Source organism: Lolium rigidum, chromosome 4, assembly GCF_022539505.1.
Source record: "Lolium rigidum isolate FL_2022 chromosome 4, APGP_CSIRO_Lrig_0.1, whole genome shotgun sequence".
NCBI lineage: Eukaryota > Viridiplantae > Streptophyta > Magnoliopsida > Poales > Poaceae > Lolium > Lolium rigidum.
In genome coordinates, this window is record NC_061511.1 from 194,523,865 (window position 1) to 194,535,877 (window position 12,013).

The following is a 12,013-nucleotide window of genomic DNA, read 5'->3' on the forward strand; positions in this document are numbered from 1 at the left end:
CACACAAAAATAAAATAAAATGGGAGCCGCTCTTTGAAGGTTTGTCTGGCAAGGGGGTTAGAGTGCCCACTACCATTCGTTGACAACAACAAACACCTCTCAAAATTTTACTTTTATTGCTCTCTATATGTTTTCAAAACCAAAGCTCTAGCACAAATATAGCAATCGATGCTTTCCTCTTTGAAAGACCATTCTTTTACTTTTATTGTTGAGTCAGTTCACCTATCTCTCTCCACCTCAAGAAGCAAACACTTGTGTGAACTGTGCATTGATTCCTACATACTTGCATATTGCACTTGTTATATTACTCTATGTTGACAATATCTATGAGATATACATGTTATAAGTTGAAAGCAACCGCTGAAACTTCATCTTCCTTTGTGTTGCTTCAATACCTTTACTTTGAATTATTGCTTTATGAGTTAACTCTTATGCAAGACTTATTGATGCTTGTCTTGAAGTACTATTCATGAAAAGTCTTTGCTATATGATTCATTTGTTTACTCATGTCATATACATTGTTTTGATCGCTGCATTCACTACATATGCTTTACAATAGTATGATCAAGGTTATGATGGCATGTCACTCCGAAATTATCTTTGTTTATCATTTACTCGCTCGGGACGAGCGAGAACTAAGCTTGGGGATGCTGATACGTCTCCGACGTATCGATAATTTCTTATGTTCCATGCCACATTATTGATGATATCTACATGTTTTATGCACACTTTATGTCATATTCGTGCATTTTCTGGAACTAACCTATTAACAAGATGCCGAAGTGTCAATTCTTGTTTTCTGCTGTTTTTGGTTTCGAAATCCTAGTAAGGAAATATTCTCGGAATTGGACGAAATCAACGCCCAGGGTCCTATTTTGCCACGAAGCTTCCGAAGACCGAAGAGTCAACGAAGTGGGGCCACGAGGTGGCCGGGAGGGCAGGCGGCGCGGCCCCACCCTTGGCCGCGCCGCCTGCGTCTCTGGGCCCCTCGCGTCTCCCCCGACCTACCCTTCCGCCTACTTAAAGCCTTCGTCCCGAAACCCCCAGCACCGAGAGCCACGATACGGAAAACCTTCCAGAGACGCCGCCGCCGCCAATCCCATCTCGGGGGATTCAGGAGATCGCCTTCGGCACCCTGCCGGAGAGGGGAATCATCTCCCGGAGGACTATACGCCGCCATGGTCGCCTCCGGAGTGATGTGTGAGTAGTCTACCCCTGGACTATGGGTCCATAGCAGTAGCTAGATGGTTGTCTTCTCCTCATTGTGCTTAATTGTCGGGTCTTGTGAGCTGCCGAACATGATCAAGATCATCTATCCGTAATTCTATATGTTGTGTTTGTTGGGATCCGATGAATAGAGAATACCATGTTATGTTGATTATCAATTTATATCTATGTGTTGTTTATGATCTTGCATGCTCTCCGTTATTAGTAGAGGCTCGGCCAAGTTTTTGCTATTAACTCCAAGAGGGAGTATTTATGCTCGATAGTGGGTTCATGTCTCCGTGAATGCAGGGAAGTGACGAAATCTCTAAGATTATGGATGTCTTTGTTGCCACTAGGGATAAAACATTGGTGCTATGTTCGAGGATGTAGTTACTGATTACATTACGCGCAATACTTAATGCAATTGTCTATTGTTAGCAACTTAATACTGGAAGGGGTTCGGATGATAACCTGAAGGTGGACTTTTTAGCCATAGATGCATGTTGGATAGCGGTCTATGTAGTTTGTCGTAATGCCCAATTAAATCTCACTATACTCATCATAATATGTATGTGCATGGTCATGCCCTCTTTATTTGTCAATTGCCCAAATGTAATTTGTTCACCCAACATGCTGTTTATCTTATGGGAGAGACACCTCTAGTGAACCTGTGGACCCCGGTCCAATTCTCTATACTCGAAATACAATCTACTGCAATACTTGTTCTACTCGTTTTCTGCAAACAATCATCATCCACACTATACATCTAATCCTTTGTTACAGCAAGCCAGTGAGATTGACAACCTCGCTATTTCGTTGGGGCAAAGTACTTGGTTTGTGTTGTGCAGGTTCCACGTTGGCGCCGGAATCCCTGGTGTTGCGCCACACTACATCTCGCCGCCATCAACCATCAACGTGCTTCTTGACTCCTACTGGTTCGATAAACCTTGGTTTCTACTGAGGGAAACTTGCCGCTGTGCGCATCACACCTTCCTCTTGGGGTTCCCAACGGACGCGTGTCGAACGAAAAGACAATACGTCAACCACGCGCATCAGGCACCTCGGCATCTTATTAATAGGTTAGTCCCAGAAAATGCATAAAATCATTATAAAGTGTGAGCAAAACATGTAGGTATTGTAATAAAACTAGCATGGAATATCAGAAATTATAGATACGTTGGAGACGTATCAGTATCCATCCGAGGAAGGAGAGAATCTTCTTACAGTGCGGCTTGGCAGCCTTCACCAAGGACTTCCACTTCTCCTTGTTTATTCCCTTCGTTTCACCAGCTTTCGCCCAGTCGACGTTTTGCTGGCTTTCGGCAACCAGGGCTATGGTACCTTCAACTCCAACCTTTAAGTTTTCTTGCCGAAAAGCCAGCCCAAGATCCTCCTCAGGAATGAAGCGCTTGGCAAGCTCAGAGAAGGCATCTGGTTGTTTATGCTTGGGGAAGAAGTAGGGGAAGAGGCGTGTGAACACGGTCCGCGCATCGACAATACTGCTGCGCGCCAGATCCCCATGAAGTTCAAGGATGCAGAGGGCGTCGAGAAGACGATCCTCCTCAGCTTCCCGAAGGACAAAATCTTCACCCATTTTTCCTGCTGAAACAAAATTCGGGTTTATCAAAAAATATGTGGAGAGCCAATCTTAGAAGAACCTTGAGAGAGGTGATCAAATAACTTACTGACAAAGCGCCGATTTTGCGATTCTAAGCGGACTATGATGGCCTCTTCACGCGCAATTTGTTGAGTCGTCTTCTCGCTCAAAGCATTTTCAGCGAGATGGAGCCTTTTCCGAACATCTCCAACAGAGGCAGCGTCTTGCTAAGCTTTCTTCCGAGCTTTTTCGCTTTGATCAATTTTGACAGCAAGATCATCGGCGCGTTTGTTGGCTTTGGCGAGAGCCTCTGGCGAAAGGAGAAGTTGCAGGAATTTTAAGTCAAAATACAACACAGTTTAGTTAAGGAAAATTAAAAAAAACCCTATCTGCAGGAAGCAAGGTTTACCTTTCAAATCTTCGACGGTATCACGATACCCAATATATTGAGTACCGAGATTGATGAAATGTTTCATCAGAGGCTGCAAAAAGAAAGTCGACAGACAAGCTCAGAGGGGAAAACCTGGACAAACGATAAACAATATAGTTGCAAGAAAACTTACATCATCCAACGAAGGAGTCGTCGAACTACCAGCGAAAAAGTCGTGGCTCTCGCCAAGCCCAATCCTTGGTATTTTCGGCGAAGGGGCTCGTGGGCTAGCGACAGGAGTCGATGCTTCCACATCTTGCTGGCGAGGAGATGAAGGTTCTTCCGCAGCACGGCGTGCTTCAGAAAGAACATGGTATTCGACGTGCTCGTTGGAGCCGCCATATTGGCAACGGGTTCTTCTTCGCCTCTGTCAGGAAAGAAACATGAGAATATATTCACAGGAAATATGCAAACATAAGAAACATCGTAACTTACAAGCTAATGATAGCATCGTCGTAAGGGAAGAAGCCACCCTCTTCTTCAGGGGACGTTTCCTCGACAGGTGACCCAGTGGGCTTGGAGGTGCTGGAATCTTTGACTTCTCCCCTTTTCCTTTTGTTCCTTGGAGAAACAACGGAAGGAGGAGAGCGCGCTGATTCAGAAGCCTCTGACTCAGTTTCCTTTTCGGAGTAAGCCGCGGATTTGTTAGATGCAGCGACTTCACTCTCTAGAGGAGTAGATTCTTGTGGGTCATCATGGACAATGGCTTGCTCATCTACCTCTCCGCCTTCAGGAAGGGGGACAGAGAAGTCAAGACTTGATGGTTCTGCAAGGACAAGTGTATAGATGAACCCACAAAATATAAACAATATAGAGCAGTCAAAAAAAGAAAAGAGCAACTCGAGGATGTATCATTTACCTTGGGAAGGGGGTGGCTGCCGCTGTATGGCTCCACCCGACAAGAGACTGGAACCTCATCTTTCTTGCTCAATGAAGAAAATCGTCGAATAAGCTTTTCCAGGTCCTTCATAGCAAGGTCCTTGGAAATGCGATCAACGTCTTCCTCGCCAGCATACATCCAAAGGGGATTTTTGCGAGCTTGTAGAGGTTGCACCCTGATCCTAAGGAAGTACGCGGTAATCTGAATACCCGATAGCTCTTTACCGTGGGTATTCTAGAGTTGATGGATGCGTTTCATCAGAGCGTCGGTAGCCGTTTTTTCTTCGGCAGAAGCTTCGGCGTTCCAGGATCGACGTCTCACGATTTTCGTGGCACCATCAAAAGGAGCAATGCCATACTCCTGGTTGCCGACAGATTCGTCTTTCATGTACAACCACCTCTTGCGCCATCCTTGGACGGAATCGGGGAACTTGGCATCAAAATAATCTACGTCGGGTCGGACGCAAATGCACACGCCGCCTACATTATAGACAACGCTGCGAGAGTTGTTGTGCCGGAGGTAGAAGATATGTTTTCACAGGCCCCAATGGAGATGGGTCCCGAGGAAACATTCGCAGAGGGTGATGAAATGGGAGATATGAAGGATGGAATTTGAGGTAAACTGGTGCAGCTGAATCCCATAAACAAATAGAAGTCCATGTAGAAATTCATGGACAGGGATGGAGAGACCGTGGATGAGATGGTCAACGAAGGTTACCCGATATCCGATTCGAGGCTTTGGAGCACTCTCATCGCCGGGGAAGATGACGGAGTCCTCCTTCTACGCCAAGCCAAGCTTCTTGAGGCTCCTCTTGTCCTGGTTGGAGAGCTTGGATCTCTCCCATCCGGAGATCTCCACATCCTCCATAGCAGCAGTGGTCTTTGGAGCAGAGTGTTTGGCTAGCCTTAGGCGTGGAGGCATGGAGCAAGCTTTGGCGGAAAGGAGAGTGTTTGGCAGCGCAAGGGAGCAGAGTTTGAGGATGGCAATGGCGAAGGAGAGAGAGAGGAGATTTGAACGGCGCAGCGAAGGGGAAAGAATAAGGAAGAAGACGATGGTTTATAGGAAAGGATTGATTCATCGCGTCGTTAGATGGAAGGGAAATGGATTCGATGCCTTACATGTGTCTACAAGGGCACAAGAGTCTTTATACTTTGAGGTAACTAAACAGGCGCTGCAGTACGCGTGCTAGGAAAAGCGGAGGACGTGTGCCCCCACTTGCGTAACGTGTCAAGCGACGTAGTGTTTGGAGCCCACAGGTCAGTGACACGACAGAACCCGCAACTTCCCAATAAAACGATCGTGGCCATCGTCAGTGCTGATGTCACTATAAGGGAAATTTCGACTGCAGTTCTTCGAAGATTGGCGGTGAAGGAGTATTAATGATGCAGACAAAATAATTCCGGGAGCCTTTGATCAAATACAAGTATTTTTTCAAATGCTCGGGGGCTACTTTTATAAGGAGTTTCATATGGAGTTGTCTCAAACAAGTCAAACATGACCTACAGCCAAGTATAAATACTCGACTGTAGTCTCGGGGGCTACTCCCATCGGGACCGCTAATCGCGCACCCGGTAAAGATGGGAAAATAGGCGACAAGCCTACAATACAGTTACAAGATAATAAAACGGTGAGCCTACAACCAAGTACAAGCACTTAGTTGTAGCCTCGGGGGCTACTCCCATCGGGAACGCTTGTTGCGTACCCGATGAAATTGAAGAAGTTAAAATAAGTATATTTCAAGTTAAGATAATAACTCTTCATAAGTCAATATAATAAGTCATCATTTGACTCGAACAAATGTGCCATTCCAACAGCCGGAAAAAGCACTCGACAATATATTCTCAGAGTGCCTTAGTCGCGATTTAATCTCTGAATGTCGTAATACTTTACGAAGGTAAGACCCCGGGATCTTTCATGTGTGGCGTGGTATCGCACATGAATGCGCTCTGCTACTTTTTTCCGTATCAACAGATGCGAAGAAAAATCATAACGGACGGGTTAGGTATTGGAATTCGGCATATGGTAAGACCTTAAGCGGCACATGTCGAATTACGCTAGTATACCGAGGTCAAGTCCAGGTACTTGACCTTGAAGTAGGTTTTTGCGGGATTGCCACGAGAGCAGTACCTGATCCGTCAGATGAACCAGCCCCATCTACCATTATCCAATATATAATTGTTTTATGAAAATTATTCATATACTCGTAGAAATCATATGTTAATTGTAATGATGGAGATTTTACTTTATTCTTCGATTCAAGCAAAATCTCGGGGGCTACTGACATAGGCATCCCCAATGGGTCTGCCGAAGATGGTACCCGGGGTTTACTGAAGGCCCATGACTCGAAGGAATATGAAGCCTGGAAGCCCAAATAACCGTCTACATGGAAAGATAGAATTGTATTAGGAATAAAGATATTTGTAACTTTACGGGTCAAACTCAAAGAGTCTCCCGAATCTGTAACTTGTGTAATACGAAACCCTCGGCTCTGCCTCCTATATAAGGGGGAGTCGAGGGACGAAGAAAGGATCGATTTCATTATCAACACAACCCTAGTTTTCTAGCTGTCGAGTACCTTTCCGGCTAAAACCCTCGAGATCTACTTGCCCTCTACTTCCACGAAAACCCTAGTCTACAATCTGTAGGCATTGACAAGTCGATACCTTGTCACCGCCTCCCATCGGCGGCATGCCGGTGGTGGCTGGTGGTGGCGGACAACGCCTTTCCCTCCGCCTCTCGCCGGTGAGGGGCGATGATCTTGGGCTTCTCCCGCGGTACGAGGTCGCCCGGGGCAGCAGCTTTGGGTTCGACGGTGGAGGCGGCTTTCTTCTTCGCCGGAGGAGGTCGGCTGGTTGCTGGGGTGGCGGATCACGAGATCCCTCTACCCCGGCGATGAAGATCTAGTCGACGACGAGCTAACGGCGAAGGGGTCACCGGTGAACACCGAGCCTTGAGTTCGTTCTTGGTGGATGATGGCGGCGGCTATTGGCGTCGTTCCCCTGCGATGGTATCATCTTTGCTGGCATCTCCGTTTGCTCTCGCCGAGTTGGGGACTCGCGGCTGTCGGTGAAAACCGTGTCAAGATTGGCGGGCTATGGCGGCGTTAAGCGTCGCTTCCTTCTTGAAGGCATCGTCGTCGCAGTCCGTGGGAACTCACTCGTGTTGCTCTGGGGGACTAGATCCAGCCAGGATCGGACGATGACGGCGCTTCCTGCGTCGTGCTACCTCTTGGGGCATCGTTTTTGGAGCAGCAGTTGGATGGAGGTGGTTTTTGGTGGAGTGATGTTCATCTACCACGTTGTCGTCGATGATTCTCAGCGGCGTGGAGTTACGGGGTATCGAAGACGGGCGAGGATTGCTGGACGCGGGCAGGATGGTGGAGCTGTTTGGTGTTATGGTGACATCGACGGCAGGCCTGACACGGTCCATACGTTGATCTTGCTTGGATATGGGTTCGAGATAGATGGCGGTTGCGAACTTTGCGACGTGTGCAATGGCACACCCTCAGGGTTTTGCTTTTTGGATGATGTATGTTGGTGTACCGTCAGGGAGTATGGCCTTGTTCATGGCCCCCCTTCATAGTAGGTATAGCGAGTTGTCGCTAGGAATGAGGCTTCGAGATTGATTTTTGTATTCCCTTTGTAAGGCATTGCGAATAATTTAATAAAGAAAAAAGTTGTGTGCATCCTTTGGATGCAGAGGCTGGGGCTATGCTCCTTGATCGAAAAAAGTACTTCCTATTTGTGTAGTTTTGCGGATCTAGAAAGAAAGTTACACAAGTTTTGAGCAAGATTACCCCTAAATAATTAACATGAGAAAATAGAGGACTTTACATAAGATAAGAAAACATAATCAAATTCCTATTATAAAATCTCCAAAAGAGTAGTGCAATGCAATATGCCTTATATTTTGAACTTTTTCTCAAAAAACTACATTGCTTATATCGAGAAACAAAGGGAGTATATACTAGTGCGTATTAAACTATTTTTTCTTCTCCACCACTGTTGATCTTGGACCAGCAGAAACGACCACCTTCCTTGCCGTCGGGGACAAGACCACTTGGGACAGGGATGGCGTGCGGCGCCGCACCGTGGTCGAGGAAGATCCTCCGCAGAGGCATGTCGGCGAGGAGGATGGAAATACACCGGTGCATGGAGCACCAGAGGGCGGAGTGGCCTTCACCTTGGTCAAACATAGCTTGGGCTTGATGTCACCATCGTTGAGAAACTCTGCCGATTGCAGCTTCACCACCATCTCCAAGAACTCCAGACCCTGGAGTCTAGCCATCCCAGTCGTCACCTTGACGGCCACATCTGGCGGGGATCCCAAACTCTAGAACTCCAGCGCACTTATTAAAGGACTCTTTGTCGCTCTTCCCTATACGGCGCCACCACCATGGGAACAAACCGAGGACTTGCTGCAACGAGCATCTCCTACCACCGCGCGGTAGCGCTAGCGAGAACATCCTTCGTGCCATAAAGCCATACTCCACATGGAAAAACAACAACCTACAACTACCCCTATCTACAGGAGAGAGTCAGCCTCTCATTCCCCACCCACTCCGGCTAGCGAGGCCGCTGGAGGAGAGGGGAAGAGGAGCCAAAGCAACGGAGACAACCCTCAACAAGAAAGGAGAGGAGAGGGAGAGCGAAGGGGAAAATGAGAGCTGTTGTTCCGTACTAAACTGTTTGGGTACATCGTATCAAAATAGTATTTGTTACTACATGTACTGCTTCCAAAATACAGAAGTTTTATATGTAAAGCCATACTACTGTGGATTTTAACCTCTAGGGGAAACTATATTACTACTATGGGAGGTTGATTGTTAAAATTGACAGTTTCATGTCTTCAACGGAGCATCATGTGTCAATCCTTTCTTTATTGCAAAGCGGAAAGCAACGTACAACATGAAGAAACATTCCTCACACAAGAAGCAGCTGCTTCACGTCTGAAATGGGATAACATCCGCAGACAACTGGCACGGCACAATAGCGCTCCAACTCAACTAGGTTTTGTATCACTCAGTCAAATTATGCCGCTGTATCGACTATGGGGGTTCGTCTGTATGAGCTAAATGGCACCAATCGGCCCAATGTCAAACTGAATTGAATGAGAAAGGCCATGCGGCAATCGTTATTTTGGTAGGTTTCCCACCCGTCGGAACCTAGAACTGGAACTGCATTTCCTTGGTGTAGCCAATGTCGTCTAGGTGAGCAGCCATGGCTTTGTTCATCGGAGGAGGTCCACATCTCAATATCTGAAACGAACAGTTACACGGTGTCACATTCTGCTAGATGAAAAACGCGTAAGCTTTCACATAGAACTGATGGTTCACTGTTCAGTGGTTCAGTGAAGACTCGACACTTACCTGAATGTCTGCAGCAGGCGCTGGACAGTGACTCTGGATCATGTCCTTCGAAACAAACCCAACACCACCATCCCAGACTGTAGGTGGCTGCACGTGAAAAACAACGTGTATGATGTAAGGTGTATGCTAGGAACTTCAGCATAATATATTGTGCTAGAGAAAGAGTCAACACTAGGTTAATGTGTAAAAGTTAATACTAGGAAAACAGAAAGGGTTAGCCAAGTAATTTATTACAGGTCACGAGATAAAGTTCTAAACTTCAGGACAGAATATAAACCTGATTCAAGACATAGTAGATCTTGAAGCGATCAGGATAGTTCTTAGCCAGATTGTCGAGTTCTTCCTGAATGAATCGAACAAAGAAATAAACATTAGTCTAAACACCAGCAATCAACACAACCATACCGCCATAGTAAGCTGCATTCATCATAAAGAGGTCATAGTGTAAGACGAAGTAACCCAAAAGCAGAAGGTTTGCGAATAAAATCATACCTGCAGAAGAATGTCATCATACGTGACATTAGCGTAGATCAAGTGGACTTTCGTACTGTCATTTGGGTTCTCAAGAATTGCCCTTGTGACCTACAAGAAGATAGCAAGATGCGTTGCTCAGTACTTACAGAATTGTTTCGAATATTAACTGCCCGCAAAGAACTTTGGACCATCTATTACTTGGAACATTGGGGTAATTCCTGATCCTCCAGCTATCATACCAAATGCCCGCACTTGTCCAGGTTGGTACTTGAAACGGCCCTAGAATGAGAGATGAATTCATTTAATCTCCACATCGAAAGAACATGCATACCATTCTGAGTTCGCACATTTCATAAGCAAAATTATGCAGTGTAGTGTCAGTTATGTTTCAGGGGATGTACAGACACGATAAAATTAAATCCACATAAATGTACGAAAAATGCCCAAATGAAGCAGAGTATATATGAACAGAAAGATAGACATACCTTGGGCCCCTTCACAGACATATAGTCACCAACTTTCATCTCACGAAAATGATGAGACATTCTTCCTTGGGGATACATCTATATAATTTGAAATGAAAAATTTAAGGTGAATTCACAACATCAGCACAAGAAAAGATGCCGAGACAAAACAACGCAGCGGTAAAATAAAGAGAACATGTTCAATAACAGTTACCTTAATAACAAGCTCAAAGTATCCGATATCAGAATCCAGCGTTGTAGGAGTATAAGGTTTGATTACTTCCTCCCCAGTAGCATCCTGCCCTCTGCAACCAGGTAACATGCAGAACAACCAAATTATAAAAAAAGTACTCACTCTTCGGACCAGAAAAGGAATTTTCTGGCTGAAAACCATGACTCGTATATCAGGATAAAACTCTCTTTTCTATCAATGCATCGAAACTTTGCATTTTCGTGATAATCAGGAAAGAAACGAGGATGTGCCCAAACCTGCAGCTTATATGCTGGCCAATTGGAAGGCCCAACACAGAAGTAGGTGTCGGGAGAGCAAATTTGAACTTGGCCACATTATGACTGATCTGATTCTTCTGCACAAGCTTGAACTCCCTGAAGTTCTCAGCATCCAAGCAGCCTAAGGGGACAAATCATAGCGCACACTTACAATCACCCACAAGATTAAAAGGCGGGAATCTTGCTATAAGTAGCGGGAACTGTCTGCCCAGAATTAGTAAGATTATGTAAAATGAATCGCAAGGACTGCTTAAAAGTTGCATAGAATCTGCAGATGCAAATAAACGCGAGCTAAACAGTCGAATCATACTGCAACTCTGGATAAAGACTGAACAGGTTCAAAGATACCAATAGTTATCTCTATCGACCCACATGATTCAGTTCAGATCAACTCCCCCCAGCAGAGCATCCGCGATCCACAGAACCCACACACCAATCGGTGTGGGACGCGCCGGACAGAGCTCGACCACGCACGCGTGAATGCCCATCAATCGGTACGGTTTAGCGCGCGGACGTACCCTTGGGTTTCTTGCTGCGGAGGAGGATGAATCCGGCGCCGGCGGCCACGGCAACGACAGCGACGGCGACGGCCACCGTGGTCTCCACGCTCTGCCCCTGCAGGAACTCCATCAGCCAGCAATCTTCGTCTCTAGTGGGCTCGCTGCTGGCGAGGAGAGATTTGCGTGGGGCTCGGGATTTATGAGAGTGGTGTGGCGATGGGGAGGGGTAGGTGGGGGGAGTTTGGAGGAGGGAGACGGCGAGGTGGAGAAGACGGGGGTTGGTCACTCTTTTCGTTGGAGGCTTCTATTGCCCGTGCGAGTGATCTGCACCGTTCGATCGTTGATCGGACGGTGCAGATGCATGGAAAATGTTGGGTCTGTTCCGTTAGTGGTAGCTGTGTCATTAGGGCATCTTAGTTTCTACATTAGCTAGATTTTCTTTTCGAAGTTGCATTAGCTAGACTTTCGTTGACTCTTAGTCTGATCATGTGGGTGGAACGATCTGTTGATGTAGAGAACATAAAGAAAATGGGAAATCATATGGAGCGTATGGACTTTGGAATCTTGCCCGCCCCACATCGCAA

General features: G+C 46.3%; 1 protein-coding gene across 1 annotated transcript; it reads right to left on the reverse strand.

Moving 5' to 3' along the window:
- Positions 1-8,972: 8,972 nt before the first annotated feature.
- LOC124648949 (NADH--cytochrome b5 reductase 1-like) lies at positions 8,973-11,577 on the reverse strand. Its single transcript, XM_047188629.1, has 9 exons — positions 11,448-11,577; positions 10,909-11,050; positions 10,634-10,724; positions 10,441-10,518; positions 10,154-10,234; positions 9,974-10,063; positions 9,759-9,824; positions 9,482-9,568; positions 8,973-9,370 (listed from the first exon to the last, which is right to left on the reverse strand). The coding sequence occupies exons 1-9, from the start codon at positions 11,557-11,559 to the stop codon at positions 9,278-9,280; spliced, it is 840 nt and encodes a 279-aa protein (XP_047044585.1). The 5' UTR covers positions 11,560-11,577; the 3' UTR covers positions 8,973-9,277.
- Between the last annotated feature and the right edge of the window lie 436 nt (positions 11,578-12,013).

Coding starts and splice junctions, on each gene's coding strand:
- LOC124648949 (XM_047188629.1), bottom strand. CDS start 11,559: ATGGAGTTCCTGCAGGGGCAGAGCGTGGAGACCACGGTGGCCGTCGCC. Junction 10,519..10,633: donor ACTTTGAGCTTGTTATTAAG/GTAACTGTTATT, acceptor CAAATTATATAG/ATGTATCCCCAAGGAAGAAT. Junction 9,825..9,973: donor ATGATGACATTCTTCTGCAG/GTATGATTTTAT, acceptor CGATTCATTCAG/GAAGAACTCGACAATCTGGC.